Below are 19,580 nucleotides of genomic sequence, written 5' to 3'. Positions count from 1 at the left end.
TCTCTTAAGAAAAAGGGGAACCACGAAGGAACACCATAAAATTTAAAAACCAGCAAGCTGATTCCATGTGATATTAAAGTAAGTATACCAAAACTTAGAGCAATTCTTACTCTTAAATTTGCATTATTGAGATGATATGCATTGCAAAAATTTTTGGAAAATAGGTATAAAATGCTAAGATTCAATCCTACACAATGATTTGTCAGAAAACACATTCAGATTCACCAATGCCAATATACCATAAAAAATAAAAACATTTTCAATAGTACTAGCATAGCAACTTTGAAAGAAACATATATATATATATATATATATATATATATATATATATATATATATATATATATGCTAGCTCCTCTCAATAGTATATTATCCAAGAAAGGTCATACTTCAAAGAGTAATAATTTCTGCTGACTCTGCTTCTATCAACATACCAATTGTCAGTCACATTAAGATGCCACTGGCAAAATGTAGGCGATAATTTTCGTAAAAAAGCACAAAAGTCTAAATACATATACCATACACTCAAAAGAATAAAAAGATGGTACATTAGGTACATGACTCGGTGTTAGAGTTGAAATGAGGGGATTTTTATCGTGATAAAATGAAAAAAAGAACTATGTTCACAAAAATAGAAAGTGACTCACACAAGCAAATCAAATGTTTGGAAATACTATGATACATATTCATGTATGTACATATATAAGCACTTCAATTCCACTGAATCACTCTAGCCTAAGTATGCATAACAAAAGAAACCAGCTTTATGGAAAAATACAGAGGTTTCGCCGCAAGGTTCGAGTGCATTGATTTCCCTTGCCTGGTCTCAGAGCACAACTTTTACCTCGCGTCAAAGTGTTCAATCACTAGCATGCATACAATCAGCTACACACACACATCTTAACAGAAGTGAACTGATTTTAAAAAGGATTGGTCAAAGTTCAACGACAGTCAATCCTTACTATACAGAGCAGTCACTCAACAGCTACACTCTCGAGAGGCTCAGACACTGATGAAACTTGAGTCCCTGTCGATGACCACATTGGCCCCTCCTCCCTCCAGGGCTCCCTCCTTGGCCGTCTCCTCTGCATATCCACTCTCATCACTAACACTGTCCTCCTCCTGTCCATTCCCACCTATACCACCATCGTCCTCTTCTTCCGCTTCCCCGTAGCCCTCTTCGTACAGGGCCTTGCCCTCTTCCTCCTCTCCCTCCGACAGGGAATCCCCGGCGTCCGAAAGGGACTGCCTGTCCGAAAGGAGCTGCGGGGGCGGCGGGAAGGTCGAGGAACGCCGGAGTTCCGGGGGAGGAATCGTTCGACCCGGGTTCGGATTCAATTCCGTTACGTTCTCAGGGAGTTTAAGGGTCAGCTCCTCGTCCAGTTCTAAAGTCTTTTCCGAGTCGAACACTTCGGACGAGTCCTCCTCAACTTCCGGTATCCTCTCCTCGGCAGCGAAGCTGACCTGCCTCTTCCGGTTCCTCGATGGCGAAGGGTGTTCGACCTCTTGGCGACCGACTCTCGACGGTATGGTGGCGATGGTGATGGGCCTCGCCTCGGCCGCCACCTCTTCGTCCTCCAGCCCTTCCTCGATGGCCGTGAGCCGCGGCGCCGACTTGGACCTCTCCAGTGGCGGCCTGTAGTTTCGCGCACCCGTCGCTAGCAGAAGCCTCCTCCGTGGGATCAGGAGGCCTGGGTCATCGTGAACGCCGTTGGCCAGGGATAAGCGTGCTTTCTGCCTCACCAGCTTGTCACGACGAAATTCCGAGAGGGCCTGTTACGGGAAGGAACATTTAGATTTAAAGTCTGGCCAGACAAAACACCTAGCAAACTTCTGCTGATTGCGGGACATGTATTTTAAGCTGAAGATCTTGAATTACAAGACTTTGATACCGATAATTATTCCTATTTTTAAAATGAGAAATCTTTTACTGCAAGACATTTTGTACCGTTTATAATAATTTCTACTTTTCACTGCAGTACTTCGGAGTTCGAGGGCAAAATTTAAGACAACAACAGAGGAATCAGGAATCACGAGTGAATCCGTCTTCCTGTTTCTCTACCCTATAAAATAAACTGCTGAGGTAATTCAAACATTTTCAATATCTCAAGTTTGGCAACGATACAAAACACTTGAACTCATATACTCTACGGGATCGCAGAAAAATTTCACGAATTCAAAAAGAGTTGAAAATATACAGGAAACAGCAAATGGGTATGTTTTCAAGATTAATACATCTCTTTCTAGCAGATCAAATTCATGAACCATTTACGAATTTTAACTGATTTTCCCTCGTTCATGACTAATCGCATGGCAGCGCACCAAATGCGATAATCAGAAGAGGTATGATGACACGATAAGACTGAAAATTGGCTAGGGTCACATGTGACTGTGTTATTAATACTTATAAGCCACCCAAAGAATGCTTCCAACTTTACATTCTCAGCCAAATATTTTAGGGACAGCTACTTGGGAATATCTCGTTGATTTGGCTCAAATTATAGAGGCTTTTGGATCCAATTAGAGATAAATGGCTCTTATAAGTGCCGCTGGCATTATTTGATCTGTAACATTTATCAATTTTGAATCGCACGGAATTTTTGTAATTCTTTGAAACTGGCAGCGTGTACTTTTAAGTTTGCATCCCAGCACCAACCTGAGCCAGTCTTGCCCTAAGCTGCTCGGCCATCCTCTGCGCATGAGCCTGACGGGAGCAGAGCACCGCGTGGCACCGGAGCTCCTGTCGTAGGCGCCGGCCCTCGTGTCGGTACACCCAGCAGAAGAGGCGCGGGTGAGAGGGGGGAGCGGCGCAGTAGGTCACGCGGTGAGACCAATATTCCGTCAGGCCATGTTCGCGCGTCACTGCCTTCAAACCAGATGGGGTGACAGTCACCTGCAAGCGGAAACAAAAGGTGGTATTTAGTTCCATGCGGATAGCGTGGCGTTTCGTTCGCCGGAATGGGAAATTCATAATTGCTGACGGAGGAAATGAGAAGAGGGTCTTTAACTTATTTTCATAGACTGGTGACTGATCATGGAAAATTCGTGAACGCATCCACACACACGGCTTGTCTTTACAAAAGTCACCAGACTACGTACAACTCCTCAAAATGCAACAAGTTTTATGGCACGTAAATATATCACAGATCATGAGTAATGCTCACTTGCATGGATAATTCGCTGAGCAAGTTCATTTTGTGAAGGAGAACGGTCAGGTGAGGTGATACCTTTTGCCCAAAAACTAAAATAATTAATAATAATAGTAATCTGAAAGCATACGGCTTTCTTAAAATGTACTACATATCCCATGGAAGGCAAATAAATTATCTATTTAAAATAATATCTATCGCATTTCTCTATGCTAAGACAACAGAATATTAGAGAAATAAATTTCTTAATCTCTCTGACAGTCTGATTGGGTAACAAAGGACGTAAATAGCGCAGGCAAACGCAGGCAAAGGGAAATTCATAATGATATACTCTACCTTCATTCCCACATCCGGTTTGGAACTGCTGCAGTAGTTCTTCCAAAGAGTAGCCAATGGTTTCTCGAGACATCCTTCACCTGAAATGAATAAAGACCATGATGAGTGACTAAAATTTGACGCATATGCTTAGGATAATCATACCTTAGATCTAATTTATATTTTCTCATTTTATACTTCGTTATTTTTTTCGAATTAATAAACTTGTTTCTTAAAATGCACATTAGTAGATGATTCTGTTATGGTTACTGTCGCGGCGTCTCCCGCAGTTCTTTGAGAGCGTTTCTTACCCAAAAATGGACGTATTCAGGAAAAATACAACAAAAACCGTATTTGGAAGTGAAATTATTGGTATAACATCTGTTTTGAAAAACAAGAACACGTCGGGGAAAAAATTTTCCTGAAATGTTTAAATACATCTACATCTTTTTCATGTATTTAGTTGCGATATTGTACTTCCGATTTAATTTTAAGGCATTATGCTTTTCCCCGTCGTCTCCTATTCAACACTTTTCCACCTTATGAAAAACTTTTACCTAGAAGGATTCAAATATTTATTTCATTCGACGCATTACGAATAGTTACTAAAACGCAATACCAGGGTCGAACTTAAAAAAAATCGCATTTTGACGATCCTCAATCGACAATCTTCCCTGAATTACGACTGGGGATACATTGATAACGTAAATGCCATCGTAGGGAGGAGTGGAAGTGATGAAATCCTAGGAAAAAAATCAAGAATGAACAATCGTAGGTTTATGAATGATTTTAGCATGCGATGGGCAATAAACCTGCATCTGTGTCCACACATCAATCACGGCGCTGTTGATTACAAGTGACGCAAGGAACCCCAATAGCCAATTTCTTCCTTTCCACAAACCCGCCATCAGCCGGAAACTTCCGCGCCACGAACCACACAACCGTCGTCACCTCTCCCTACACCCCCGCGCCATTTGTCTCCAGGACACGCCCGGCGGATAGACAACAGACGGCAGTGCCTCAACCTAGAGCACGAAACGATAATTGAAGAGACAGCCATGGATTTTCTCGCGATGAATCCGCTTCATTTCAATAAACTTGTCCTCCGTCTCTGGAGCCGAAACTGCCATTGCTCACGGGACTGTGCATGTTGAGCGATTAGCCGCTCTTCGCTGCATAATTAACATCGCAAATAAGGCGGCGCATTGAGAAGGAAAACGATTTACAATGCAAATTTTCTCAAAATTAATATTCCTCGTTTGAATATATATTGGATTTTCCCGGGCATCTTTGTGTCCTGTCCTATTACAATCAATGCTCAAACCGTTATTACGACCCCCTGGTAATTAATTGTAAGCATAACTTGATTTGGCTTCAAACCTTTTCGAGAATCATAATAACACGGCTCCGTTGAAACTTCACATGAGACCAACCAACTCCCAGCGACTTTCATGCACCATGTTCATCCGGAAACACGAAAGGAGTGTTAATACTCGATTTAACCAAAGACTGGAAATAATGGGGACGGGAATTAATAACGCATCATTTCCCTAATGTATGGCGTGATGCTTAGACTTCAAACCGACTGCCAATTTGATAGGTGAGGTCATTTAAACCCCACGACGCATGAAATTCATGTATCCGGAGAGGGGGGAACGATTCCTATCCCTAGACGGCCTATGGTTTCCACAAAATATCAGGTTGCAGAAAAATCTCATGGCTAGATTTCCCACCAGGGTGATAGCCAAGTCATCTTAAAGATTTGAGTCCGGGGCTATCGGGCGGATGGCCAAGACCTATGAATATGCACTAAGTTAACACGCCACGTAAATATTCACCTGAGGGACTTGGTTGATTTTATATTTATATATATGTGTGTGTGTGTAAACTTGGTTTGACCTTATAGAGAGAGATAGTGCGTGCTTGAGAAGGGTGAGCAAATTTTCAATACTCGAAGCGAAGGGAAATATCCGGGACTCATCTGGGCCAGGGCCATGAGAAAGGACGAGACTACACTAATCTAACTTCTCTAGGCTATAAGCGATTCAATTCGGCAATCAATCCAACTTCGTTAGGACCCGATGTACTAGCAGCATATTCTAAATGAGGCCCAACCAGCGAAAGATAACTATGCTCTATAGCCTTTTCATTACATTTACTCAGTACTCTTCCGATAAATCCTAATTTTGCATAGTGAACGACTCAATAGGGAAAAAAAGGATGACGAATACTCTGTATAAACGTTTCGATATATACCTGACGTATCACATCGATGTAAATAGAGAAAACTTTAATTTGAGCAAACCCAGCGGTCGATACCAGCTTTTGGATATTCCGGTGTAATACACTCGTGTCCACGGAAGTGATTAGAGGGGGGTCGGGTCGGGAGGTGGGTGAGGCGGAGGGAGATCATTGCATTATTTTATTCTGCTCTCCGGGGACTGTCAAAAGAAAGCGGAATCACCGCTACATCCATCTCACCATACTCTGAGGGCAATGAAATAGGCCGAAAACTACCAAGGAAATGGGTGGGGTGGTAAGCCGGTATTATTTACACCCGCTGTCGACAAATCAAGGTCGAACGACATTCGGAGCGACCAAAAGATCGGTCAAAGTCCGCAAAAATCACGCATTCCGCACCAAAATTGGCATTGAGAAATGAGATAAACGAAATGTTTCGGATGTACGAACGAAGTAATGGAAAGTAAAAAGAGGAATTTCTCCGGGCAGCACGGCAACGAGGAGGTATGTACATAAAAGAAAAAAAAAACACCATTCCCTCCGAGAAATTCTTTCGTATTTTTTTTCACTCCTTGTCCGTGGGAAAGCGGAAAGTGGATTCCACCTCACGGCCTGGATACTGAACGATCCCTGTGCAAACCCATCAATCTAAATGCTCCTTATCGAAACTGGGAGGATAGAAACGGAATGTCGCCCATGGGCACACGGTCACCGCACTCCTATTCATAAACATGAAAAGGGCAAAATCTGACAGACCACTGTTAAGGAGCTTATCCCGGAGAATCTTGAGAGCTTTGAAAGGCGTTTTCCTTTGAAGTCCCGGCGTGCCCACTCGCTACTGGGCCTCCTCCTCTTTCCAGATTTTACATCCGCTCCTTAGAAGGGGTCGCATCCGACGTCCCAGCTCAACGCCCCCTACTCCCATCTGTATACCAGCGTATTTTATAGAAGCTATTTTATTATATCATTTGATTAATTGTAAAGATATCATAAGAGAAAGGTGCCTTAGGCAAGGCTTTCCAAATTATTAGCTCTGTTTTCAGTCAAAGAATACCACCTTGACTTCCAGTATGCACCTATATATGTCCACTACCAACCAGAGTTTCTTTTAAAATTGACATGTACCACAGACATCAGTCGTAATAGAGAAATTGTCGAATGACAAATTGCCAAGACCGGCATGTCAAGCATTGGCATCCAGAACACGCCGCTGGCTTACTCCTTGGTATCACAAAACTGAATGTTTTCAGAAAATAGCGAGTGAGTCTCTCTCCTTATTTATTCAGCACTGATACTAAAACAGTCAGTTTTGGATTTTACGCCAGATCTTTAACATAAAAACAACAGCAAGCACAAACTCCCATGTCCTAGATGGAGGGGTAAAGACCGCTTAGGCGGGGATCGATCCTGCGACCTTTGGATTAGCAGGTGAGGACTAAACCTCCTAAACCCACCATTAGGTTAGGAATTTGCAATTAATTAAACGGAATGGAAATGATGAATCAGTGGTACAAAAAAATCTTCCGCTCTCATTCATTCGAGCGTTTTTAATTAATTAAAAAAAAAAATTAATTCGTTCATAAAACATGCAAATTACGTTTTTGCACCAGCTAGAAAAATACCGTAACTTTAATTCAAATCGCCGCCCTTCACTTTATCCTCCCATGTACCATCAAAAGGTCTCGTTTGTCGTGATGAAACATAAATGTATTTCACCACCGCGCCAGGCGACCTCACCGGTAATAATGATAGTTTTTCCCTTCCAACGGCAGACGCAGAATGCTGTGTGAGCCTTAAATTTTGCATGAAACTCACCGCAGTGCATCTGAAAATACTTCTCTTGCTCGACACGGGGTGCATCGGTGCTTACTACACCCGAGGCTCGGGATAATGACCACGTGTCGCTCTCACCTCACACCCCAGTTAAAGAGACAGGGCTTTCTGGGGCGCCGTCTGCAGCGCATGACGCCGCAAGAAGGCTTTGTGGATTGCACTAGCCGTCATGAAGATTATAAAAAACATCCATGTTTATCCTTAAAAAATATAGCATTCAAAACGACAAATTTGTTTTCCAACAAGGGAAGGGGGGAACAACTGACGGCGTTGCTAGACAACGAAATTATGACCGTATGCAATAAATTTTATGGAGAAAAGCTCTTATCGCTTTCCTCATAGCTCATTGTGATAAGAAAATACTAATGGGGGTTGGAATACGAGGGACGGAAGGAGAGAGAGAAGTTAATCATTAGAAAACGTGGAAGGAGAAAAAAGGAGCCTGTATGCATCTACATAATACCCCGCAAGCCGCCGCAAGGGCATGTGGCGGGGGGTATTAGGTCACTACCCGTAAAAGAGAACAAAAGCACACGCAAAAACATATTTATGCAAAACTACACCCAAAGTGGCGAAATTATTCATGCAAAAATATTTTTTAATTACACGCATGCAAATACATATACAATCAACTTATACACGCACACACCTCAGAATGTAGTAAAAATGTATCCAATAACGTGCAAATTAGAATTGAAAAGTGAAGAGGGGTGAATCCACAAATTCTATTCCCGTAGAATATCCTAAGAATCTCATTGGTCTCTTACTTCTTCGTGAGTTTCATTAGTTTTTAAAATAAAATTAGTTAAAAACTCTTGATCTGTGTGTGCTCTCATTGATATTTTGCCAGTTCCCCCTCATTTTATTTTATACGTGCCGCTATTTATTGTCAGTACTACCGATGCGGACAATTTCCTAAATTGCTCAATTTTAGGATTATTTGTGGGTTTTTGTCACCACTTCTCTCTTTTTTTCCCCCCTTAATATCCTGGCCGATCAATCTGAAATATTCTGATTTACGAAACTTACGAATTACTCGAACATTGAATTTTTTCTTGCTTCCGGTTTTCATTTTACTATTGTCAAGTTTTAGAAAGCTGGCAATACATTTTGGCCGACTAGAAGTGTCAGCACTAGCACGCGCTGCCATCAAGTGATGGTTGAAATACTCATCTTATTTTCGTCAAGTTAGGATGATTATGACCCACGCTTAAATCTGCCGTTGAGGCGGATTGGCGAATTGTGCTCGATAAAAGAGATTTTGTCTCAATCCTCAGTTCTTATTGCGGTTCAAGGCGTCAAATTTTATTTAGGGGCTCGATGTCAAGGGGGAAACTGCCAAAAAAAAACCCAATATATTTCTCGAGACGAATATAAATCTAGCATTGAGCCTTTTTCGATTCAAGCGGTTCCCAATTCTCGATTTTTCGCGTGACGGTGGGCACCTAGTGAAGAGTGCCTGTCACATTGCGTGTTTCAGCAGCGATAACCCACGTCAGGCCCTGTCACCTTTCCCTTCCACCAATAAAAAGCTCGAGTGAGCGCATTTCAAGGAAGATAAATCCTTTCGATGTGGAGCTGCCAAAGCGCCCTTAAGGGAATACGATTGGATGCTGTAAGGGTCAGGGATGGTAGGGCAGAAACGATAAAAACGTTGCCAAAACCCTGAGGACTTAATCGGCGCGAGGGTTGGGTTGATGGTGCCAACAGAGGCCAACCTTTTCATGTATGCTGCCACGGACATTCAATCGTTACCTGGGAACTGGCGCAAATTTCTGGATAATACCCGAAGGTAGAAAATATATCTGGCCACAACACGGCATAAATAAATAAATAAATAAATATATATTTTAAGTAATCTACCGGTTAAGGCAGGAATTGGATTGACAAAACTACCAAATAAGTATTTTGTGACTCCTAACAAAACACACTCCAGCAACCTACTCAGCATCAGGTCCCTCTTCATCTCCGAGTACTTCCTTCCTCCCTTCATCCCGTCCAACATCCCTATCCTGTTCCTTCCCTTTCCTCTTTTGCCTGAAATTCTCCCCTCTATTAGTCTTCAACCTCCCACTGCCGATCGATTCGCCCTTCATCCACTTTTCCTGCCTCCTTAGGATTTCTCCCAAAAAACCCCTCTCTTCGCCCACCATACCAAGTACTTCCTCATTTGTTTTCTTCTCGGTCCATTTCACCTTCTCCATCCTTTTCCACATCCACATTGCAAATATATTTATTTAAATTCATTATCTAAATAAAGAAATAAATGTATCTATGTATATGTATGTATGTATAAATAGATTTACAGCCTTAACTTAAAAACGCAAATGGATAAAAACTACTTCTGATTTACTCAAACATCAAACGCATGACCGCGGATTGATAGAGATAATATGCCGCAATTATGACACAACAGCAATCGATTTACTACACCTTCATGTATGTGTGTATATATATATATATATATATATATATATATATATATATATATATACACATATATACATATATATACATATACATATATACATATATATACATATACATATATATACATATACATGTATATATATATATATATATATATATATATATATATATATATATATATATATATATATCTTTACACTAAACCTGAGAACGCGGAAGTCTGTTCATTTTTTTACTCTACAATCTGCTATGCAGCCGCGCTAAAAAGTGTTTAAGCTTACCGACGCATTTATATGAGAAAATTTAATAGAAAATTTAAAAAATCGAGATATTGAGCCAACAAATATCCGTGTTACCATTAAACATTATCTTCATAGCAATTTTTCCCGTGTTAAAACAAGTATTCCAAAGTTACTTTACGTCAAGAAAGATGAAAGTAACGTTCCATAAACAAAAAAAAATAAGACAAATAACCTCCAGCCCGGCAGGCTCATTGAAGATGCATACGCGTTCTTCCACTCGTTGACGCGGTGAAGCCAAGCAGACCTTCCATCCGAATTCACATCAAAGGGGAAGCACATCACACTGCCTTGGGGGCCGGCGGGGGGGGGTAGCTGTGGAGGATTCTGAGGGGTGCGGGAGGGAAATAATGTCTCCCCGGTCCCTTCATCCTTGGCTCTGAAACCACCACACAAATCAATTGGGAGGAGCTCCCAAGCACAAGGCTTTTGACCCAGTGAAGCAGTGACCCTGGGAAGGGGGTGAGTGACGTCTGGAAGTCGCAGCGGGAGGGGGAAGAGGGAGCAGCCGGGGAGCGGTGCGCTCCCGACCAATCGGTGCTTTCAATCCAGGGCCGGGTCACGCACGCAAGGTGCTCCCCAACGGGAACGCCAGTTTACGCACGAGCTGGAAGTGGGTGGTTTCAAAAACGTGTAAAAAAAACATTCACGGGGTGTGATTTCGCGAATAACGGACAATTCCGGTTTCCGATGAATTTCAGCAACTGCCGGCTACCATTGAAAACATTACGTCAGATTAACCGATCGAAATTCCGATCGAGAACCGGCAAAAGTGCTGCCGATCGCCACGAATAAAGAATCGGTCATTCTGGCGAATACGTGTATCCCCTCTCCCAAGGAACTTGATCATGAAGTATCAATTGCTCTAGAATAAATATTGGATGCGTGTGGCGAATTTCATTCTTCATTCGCTACACCTCACCCCGAGCAACGAAAAGATTTTTGTAATCAGTTTTCCAATCTCCTAATTATGAGTCATAAATAACTAACTCAAGTATTTATCGACAATATTTAAAACCTTAATCCCATTAAGCATAAAGTATTCTGAAAGGTTTGAAAATAATAGAGCGCAGTAGAAATCTACATAGATCGCAGTAATTCATCAGTTATTTTTTAATAGTTTGCGATCACCTTTTTTAGTGAATCACTAAAATAAATGTCGGCCAACAAGCTTGCCTGGGAGTATTGCAAACAAATATTTCTGCTCCAGAGGCGAAAAATTACAGGAACTTACGACAACACCGTAATAATTAGATGATGGAATACTAGTCTCAACACATATATAAACCTTCCACATCTTTGATTTAACTCGCTAAACAGTACCCATTAAAGGAGAGGTTCTTTTTTCTAAATAGTACATAAAAAGTATATACGTCCAGCGAGAAAACGAACGGAATGACCGCCTCTTGCAGCTCAAAATCATAGCGCCGGATGTCCCCTCGGCGAGTATTGAATTCTGATTGGACACATAAGAAGCCCATCGAAGAACGTCGGACATGGGATTAAGAAATTGGGCGTGGGAACGACTCCTCCCGTGGGATTGCGTCGATTGTGGAACGGACGACAAACGGGAGTGGGGGGGACTGAACGACTGAATGGGACGGGGGGTGGGGGAGATTGGATTAGTGGATCGGGTGGAGTGTGGGAAGGAGAGGGGGGATAAGGGGAGGACGAATGGGCGGACGACTAGAGAGAGAAAGAGAGGTAAGGGACCGAAAGAGGAAACTGCTACAACTAGGAAGACGGAGAGGTTTGGGGGAAGGGGGAGGGTGGAGGAAACGAAAACTGAAGTTACCCGAAGCGCGTCCCCTCAATCTGCCGAACGGCCGACTCCGATATCTTCCCCGAGTCACTTATATTTCGTCCGAGACAACGGTCTCGAAGTCTCTCGGGACTAATAAACGGATTCGTCGGGGAATCGGAAACGATGTTCTGCCGGAAATAGTCGCTCGGGTAAGCCGAGAAGTTAAGGGTAAGCCTCCGTGCGCGCGGGCACATCTTCAGAGTGAACGAGGATAGTAGTGGCTGATCTAGGCCACGAAAATACCCTGAGACCCTTACGAAGCGATTGATTTATCATTCCATACGCTCATGGTGTGCGATAAAAATAACTGAAAAAAATTCCATAATAATCACACGAGTTTCAAATGAAACGCACGAGTTTCCATGGTTATTGCTCGCGTTCCTGCGGATGCAATGATGGTAGTCCTGGCCATTTCCAGGCGCCAATGCTGAATCAATCTGGTGGTCTGTAACGGTGGTCGCCAAAGGTGTGATCATACCGTGCATTCATGCCGTACCCTTCCGAGGTAAGATGATACCAGTGAAGTTCCATTGCAAGTTATTTCACGGAACTCATTTCCTGTGCTTCTCCTGCCTATGTCACGCCCATAAATTGTCTCAGGCGCTCCTGTGCAACGCGGTTCGTCGATTGCCGGTGAATTTAATTCAAACTTTCTCATATCCGACTCAGTCCTCAACCCAAATCTTCTACTCAGCACTTCACAAGTGCGCTCACACACTCAACATCCATTGAATCGTAGGGAATACGACGCTTCTTCCGCCATACCAGAGAAACATCATTATTATAGGTATTCTACCGGTTAAGGTAGGTTTTGGACTGACACAACAACCAAATAATTATCTTGTCTCTTTTAACAAAACACAACCCAACATCCTTATCTACAACAAGCCTATCTTTATCTCCGTAATATAAATAACCTACCTTAACTGATAGATAACCTAATAACAAAAAATACATTATTATCATTAGATAATCTACCGGTTAAGGCAGGTTTTTGGATGGACGTAATTACTAATTAAATAATTTGTGGCCCCTAGCAAAACACAACATCCTACTCTACATCAGGTCCCTCTTCAGCTCTGAGTACTTTCTTCCTCCCTTCATCCCGTCCAACATCCCTATCCTGTTCCTTCCCTTTCCTCGTTTGCCTAACATTCTCCCCTCAATTACAGTCTTCAACATCCCGCTGCCGGTCAATACTTCAGCCACTTTTCCTGCCTCCATTGGATAACTCCCAACAAACCCCTCTCTTCGCCCACCATACCAAGTACTTCCTCATTTGTTTTCTTCTCTGTCCATTTCACCTTCTCCATTCTTCTCCACACCCACATTTCAAAAGCCTCCAGTCTACGTCTGTCCTCCTGCTTCAATGACCACGTTTCCGCGCCGTCCATATCAAAGTTTTTACGAGTCTTTTCTTAACATCCTTACTCAACGTCCCCGTCATCAAATCCCTCCTCCTTGTGAAAGCCTCTTTGCCTAGCGCAATTCTTCTCCTTACGTCCTTACTACTTTGACCGTGTTGGTCCAAAACACTACCGAGATACGTAAACTGTTCTACCTGCTCTAGTTTTTGCCCTCCTATTTTAATGTTAAGCTTGGGCTTTTTCTTTCTAGAGAATCGCATAACCTTTGTTTTATTAATATTGATTCTCATTCCATACCTGTCGCACTGAATTTCCAATTCAATACCAGAGAAACAATTTTCAAAAAAATAAGTGAAAAAGAGTACAAATTAAGTACAATATCATCCTTGAAGCAAGAGAGAGAGAGAGACAAACATGGCGATTAAAATAGAGCACGGGAAAAACAATAGGGTTTTCGTAAATATTTACTTTCTTTCTGAAAATAAGAAAAAAATACAAAAAAAAATTAACGTTTACTAATTTCATGGCGCAAAGAATAACTCATGCATCGTAAATGCGATGACGAAATTCTAACGGATTGGTGATCAGCGAAAACTGGGAAAGGAACTAATTTATACATAAGAATATGTGTGATATTTAACGCCACTGGTAAATCGGCGCGTGACCGAAACCGTTTGGACACCCCAGGCATATTGGTGTTGTTCATGAAAATTACAATCGTCAAGACTCTTTAATGTAAATCTCCTTCAACAAGGGTTAAATGAAGTTCGACTTAACAGTTTTAATATTTCGCTCAACAGAAGATACAGACTTCGCGAAACTACTTTTGGGGAAACATTTCGCCTTGCACAGACTAATCAAATTTTTATCTTTAATGTAAACCCACCGCCTACGGACTCCTCAAAACTTCCACCGGAGAAGAGGGAACAAACGTAATTTTATATGCAGGTAGCGGGGGAAAATTATCATCCAGATGTCATGCGTGTGAGCATTAATTAATTGCCAGGGAACACGGACCGACGGGAGTGGGTAAACCGGGAGCGTCCTGCCGGTGCCGTGTTAAACACGCTCGGTAGGTACGCGGAACAATGCCTCCCGCGAAATAACAACGTAACCGACCGCGTGCCAATCTGGGACCAGGATTAAATTGCGCGGAAGCAACGCAAACAACACGGCGATGACGACCTGATGGAATGGCAAAAAAAAATATAAATGAACGAAACACCTTTTTTTCAAATCCCCTGAAAACGTGGCAAAACGATTTCCGGCGACGCATTACCGCACCGTTACCTCGGAGCGAACATTCGATCCGTTGCCCGTCGTTCCCGACTGCGCGGGACCATAAAAAAAGAAAACAATTCGCCCACGCTGCACCCACACAGACGGACACCCCTGTCTCCCCTCCCCCCAACCCGAGATAATTCTCTCCCGACACGAGGCGCACTTATACACCCCTTCATCCGACCACGTGACGCTGCCGCGACTCCCGCCCTCCCCCACCCGACTGCACTCGGCGCAATTGGTTCGCCTTGACCCAGGTGGGGACTCTCGGCGAGATGTCGACTGCGGCGAACAAGATATTCACTTCAAAACATCAAAATCGATGTTTGTCTACGTGAACTGTGCGATGCTGCAATCACAATATCGACAGAAAATAAAGAGTGGATGCACAGCGTGTACATCTAGCAACACTTAACCCTTTTTCTCCCCCGTATAACTTACTCATACCACTTCGTGCTTACACACCCTGCCACACACCTTTTTGGAAGATCGCGAGGTATTTGCGTAGATATCATGATCAACCTATTCAGGGGAAATCCCCGAACTTTAAGCGCCTCTCTCAAATTTCTGTGAGCTTCCCCCGGGGGTACCGTTCCAGGAAATGGAAAATGTACCATTCAGCTAAATTCATTACCTGTACGATGTCTGTTATACACCCTGCCACATAAATTCCCGGTGCCTTGCATGGTATTGGGCAAATGAATGAAATTTATGAATATGATTAATATTTTTCCATTTACATATCCGAGAAATATAAAAATCATCAGTAGTTTCCATTTTAATAATAAACGCATATGGATAACATTAATTCATATATATATATATATATATATGTATGTATATATATATATTTAGATTTAAAAAATAGTTATGAAAAGTGCTCTTTTAGCATTTTTTTATTCATTCAAAACGTTAAACATAGAAGCGCTTTCTCCTGGGATACTTTTTCTGTTGTTTGTCGTTGACGCAATCCTCCGTCACCCTATTTATTCGCTAAGTACACTTCTGTGCTTAATATCGCCTATCCGATATTCAGGGGGGGAATACACTTCGATATTACTCAGATTGCACCGTCGATGAGTTGTAGTATTTAGGGGAGGCGACCGACAGCTGAGGTCATTTGTGCTATTAGGGTTGAACAGGAAAGGATGAAGGTTGGAGAGAAACCCGGCGTCGGCATTAGCCTTCTCATAACGAAAGGCGCCTTGGGGTCCGCAGCTTAACGTCCCATCCGATGGACGGCGTACTCACTCAAAGTGCCCTCCACAAAGCACCTCAAGTAGGGATCGAGATACCACTGAGAAATATTCAACACCGCCGGGATTTGAACCCGGGCCCTCTGGGTGGGAAGCCAGTACGATAGCCACCGCATCATCTCGATCCCCACCGTCTATGAATCGATACTTTTTGCAACCTTCATTTCAATCGCGATACGATATTATCTATCGAGTACCGTCCCTAGAGCAGTCGGCCTGGCTGGTTTAAAGAGTGATGGGACGGATATACTATACGTACAAGAGTGGACGAAGGAGGTTCAAGGAGCGTGTTCAAGATTGAAGGACGGGAGGAGAAAGGGCCAGGTGATTTGAGCCCGTATCGCACGGTAGATGTTTTTTTCTTAGGCGCTGGCAACCGCTTGACTTCCATTAGGGGAACCGGTTACGAGCGTAATTATAATCGAAACGATTAAGTGTTACGTACACAAGTTTCTGCGGCGGGATGCCCCTGGCAATGCTTTCCTCGGCGATAAATCGATGCGCTGTGGTGATATAAATCATTCGAGTGCCAATCTTCCGAAACAATCGGAATTAACTGCGCCACTTAAGCTCTACAGTCAGTAATGGCTTGCGCAGGGAATGACCACAGGATTACTCTCCTGCTGCGTGGTGTCCATTTCAAGAAAGAAGCGACTAGCCCGAAAGCCACATATTGGGAGAATATTAGCCTCACTGAGTAGTCATTACTGAATTTTTACTTCGTGTGCTCTGACGGTCAAGTTTATTCCGCACCACAGAAAATATTCCTTGATAGCAGAACATCTGATACAAACACTCATTCTTTCCCCGAACAATCAGAAATATATAATAGTAAGAAACCGAAGTCACTTCAGAAATATTAAAAACATTTAATTTACAAGTCGGAACAAAATTAAACACTGTAAAGATATTAGGTATATTTGTAGGTTCATGTGTATGTTAGTTCGTAATTTGTTTGCATGTGATTGCGGTGTAAGTGTTCTTGTATGAATGTATGCAGTGTTTTGTTTGTGGGTGGTATAAATTTGTGGCTTATGCATGTTTTTTTCTTTCTTAATTACAGGTGATGTCCTAAGACCCCCCGCCACACGCCCTTGCGGCGGCTTGCGGGGTATTAAGTAGATGTAGATGAACATCCCCTCCTGTAGCGTGGTTCGAACCCGCGAATTTCGTGCTAGCCTTGTACATTACCCAGTGAACTTGATTACTTGGTCGGCGTCATGCGCTTATGATAGCTATCTTACCCACTTCACCAGTCACTTGGAAAAAACATCACTTAAAGACCGTGCTTTAATTGATGCTTTTCTCGCCATAAGCGTATGAATAAGTGATTAATGGTTCTCGGATCGACCTCGGGCAGCAGGCATGTGTACATTTTGAATGATGTACCGTCTGTCATTATAAATTACGCTGTAACCTTAAAACACAACCTCATGATAGGCTGCGACGCTACAGTTTTCATTTTGGAGGCGAACAAAACTACTCAAGCATTTGCAATTCAAATTAAATCTAATTCACCGCAGCTTAACTATGTTTTTTCACTAAATATGCATCAAAATTTCATCATGTTTTGTTGAAGCGGCGTGTAGCATAGATGAGACCCTGGGAGGAGGGCGCTTTATGGAGAGCAGGTTTAGGAAAGGAGAGTCGTATTAAGAGGAGGGCAACACGAACGTATTTCGTATTCCGAGCTAAATTTGCAGGCCTTCCTTTCTTCTATCTATCCCATTCCGCTCACGTGCATTCCGCGAATAAAAGATGGGCGTAAAAAATCTCTCTGCGGAGTGGCGCTATCACCTTGATCCCCCCCAAGCGATACAGCCGACACCCAACTCCGAATAATGCCTTCGGTTCCTTTGCCGAACGACTGGGCTTGCCAGCCTTCAAGAGAGCACCTTCTCCCAGAACCCTACTCTCCTTCGATTCACGTTTCAAGCACTTCGCTTCGCTTTGCTATTCTGCTCGCCTCCGGTAATATTTTTAGGAATCATTTTTGTTTCAAGAAGAACACCTGCATTTCACCCCTGCAATTTCTCATGAATAAGCATGACTTAATGTTGAATAATTAAACGAAACAACATGTGAGAAAAATTAATGTTTTTCTCGGTAACTTTCACCTTAAGAAATGATTAATAAAATGCTGACAATTATCATACAACATAGTATATTGTACGCTTCGAAAAAATAGAAAAAAAAATCAATTAACTTCCGAATTGAACAGAATATCTACTCCCGTAATTACAAGCACGCAGGAGCATGCATGTTTCCCCTTTTTACATTATATATTCTGCATGAACTGTCTTGTAATGGTGGAGGCCTGTCGTGTAAATGGTTTTGGTTCACTTTTCTTTCCTTTTTTTCGAATTACAAGTAACTAACTAATTAAGTGAATGAACCCTTGTTTTGAATTAAGTCTTCTCCAGCATGTATACAAATTTGCACGTTATTTGATATATTTTTACTAAATATTGTTCCCTTTCCCCATCTTCTCCCAAATCTTCCCTTATAACTTACCCTTGCCGCCTAGTGCTTGCATCTCCTGCCACACATCGTTTTGGTAGATCGCGAGGTATTCATGCCATTTTCGATGTATGAACAGACTACCAAATAGGGAGGTCACATTATACATCATTTTGGCATAATATTAAGTTCGTTATACTAATATTTAATGAAATCTTAAATTTTTGCTGGAATGATGACTGGTCAAAGTCAAATCACCCTATTAAAAAGTTGTGGATACAAATTTTCGCTACAAAATGATCAAAATTCCTCCAAAAAATAGCTCAAAGTCGAAGGGAGAGAAGGATAATTTCTAGGCACCACAGATGTTTTTCAAATGTATTTGGCCGAACAAATATTTTATTATCTAAAACCACAAATTGCGCTTCTTCAAACTTCTCTTTGGGCGTATGACGGAGAGCTTTTTCGCCCACCATTTGAGTAGTTGGCGAATAGTGGTGGGGAAGAATTTAATTTTCGAAAAGTTGGACGTGTTGTTCTTTGTTACCTTGACGGAGGATTGGGCGCGGGGAAAAGTATTTATGCCATAATCATATGGCGTAAATATCGATCGAATATGTGATTCCTTTAACCTTTACTAAATGATGGTCAAGTCACACCAGAGGATAAAAATTGAAAGGGGAATGAAAACGAAGCCTTCCCGACAACTGGCTCCTCCGTACTTGAGTGAATCGTCGGTGTTACCCTTCATCGCACTCGGCCGCGGTCTCCCGGGGAAGACGGGAGGAAGGGCCGCCATAAAAACCCCGTCGGTGGCGGCGAAATACATTGGGGACGAGGAAAAAAATAAAATGCCACCCGCGCGGACACTCGAGAATCGTCCGGATTGACTATCGGATTGACGAAAGGGACCCCGAGTGGAAGCCTTGCGTCCCACTCCCGAGTCCACTCTTCCGGAATACGAGCCATCCGCTTACTCTCATGGAGTGGCGGCGCATTTGGCAAAAGGAGCAGGTGAGGAGAAGTGGGAACTCTCGAGGTCAAACCCTTTTCCTTCCCGAGCGATTGACGTAAATAATAGGGGCTAAGTTACTTTCTATGATCCCAATCCTTTCACTGGCGGGATCGCCGGGACAGAACGTACA

The 19,580-nt window shown here is 42.6% G+C and overlaps 1 protein-coding gene across 2 annotated transcripts in view; it reads right to left on the bottom strand.

Moving 5' to 3' along the window:
• Positions 1-328: 328 nt before the first annotated feature.
• The window catches only part of LOC139700877 (protein FAM43A), a 345,831-nt gene continuing 326,579 nt past the window's right edge, over positions 329-19,580 (bottom strand). For both annotated transcript variants that reach the window (XM_071599313.1, XM_071599314.1), the window contains 3 exons: positions 3,486-3,565; positions 2,657-2,893; positions 329-1,773 (listed from right to left, as the gene is read on the bottom strand). In XM_071599313.1, coding sequence (XP_071455414.1) covers positions 1,003-1,773; positions 2,657-2,893; positions 3,486-3,565 — 1,088 coding nt within the window. In that variant the 3' untranslated portion in view covers positions 329-1,002. The remainder of the gene's footprint in view (positions 1,774-2,656; positions 2,894-3,485; positions 3,566-19,580) is intronic.

Source organism: Hetaerina americana, unplaced genomic scaffold, assembly GCF_022747635.1.
Source record: "Hetaerina americana unplaced genomic scaffold, ioHetAmer1.1.p SCAF_11, whole genome shotgun sequence".
Taxonomy (NCBI): Eukaryota; Metazoa; Arthropoda; class Insecta; order Odonata; family Calopterygidae; genus Hetaerina; species Hetaerina americana.
The sequence above is the reverse complement of the archived record's forward strand: the minus strand, read 5'-3'. Positions and strand labels throughout refer to the sequence as shown.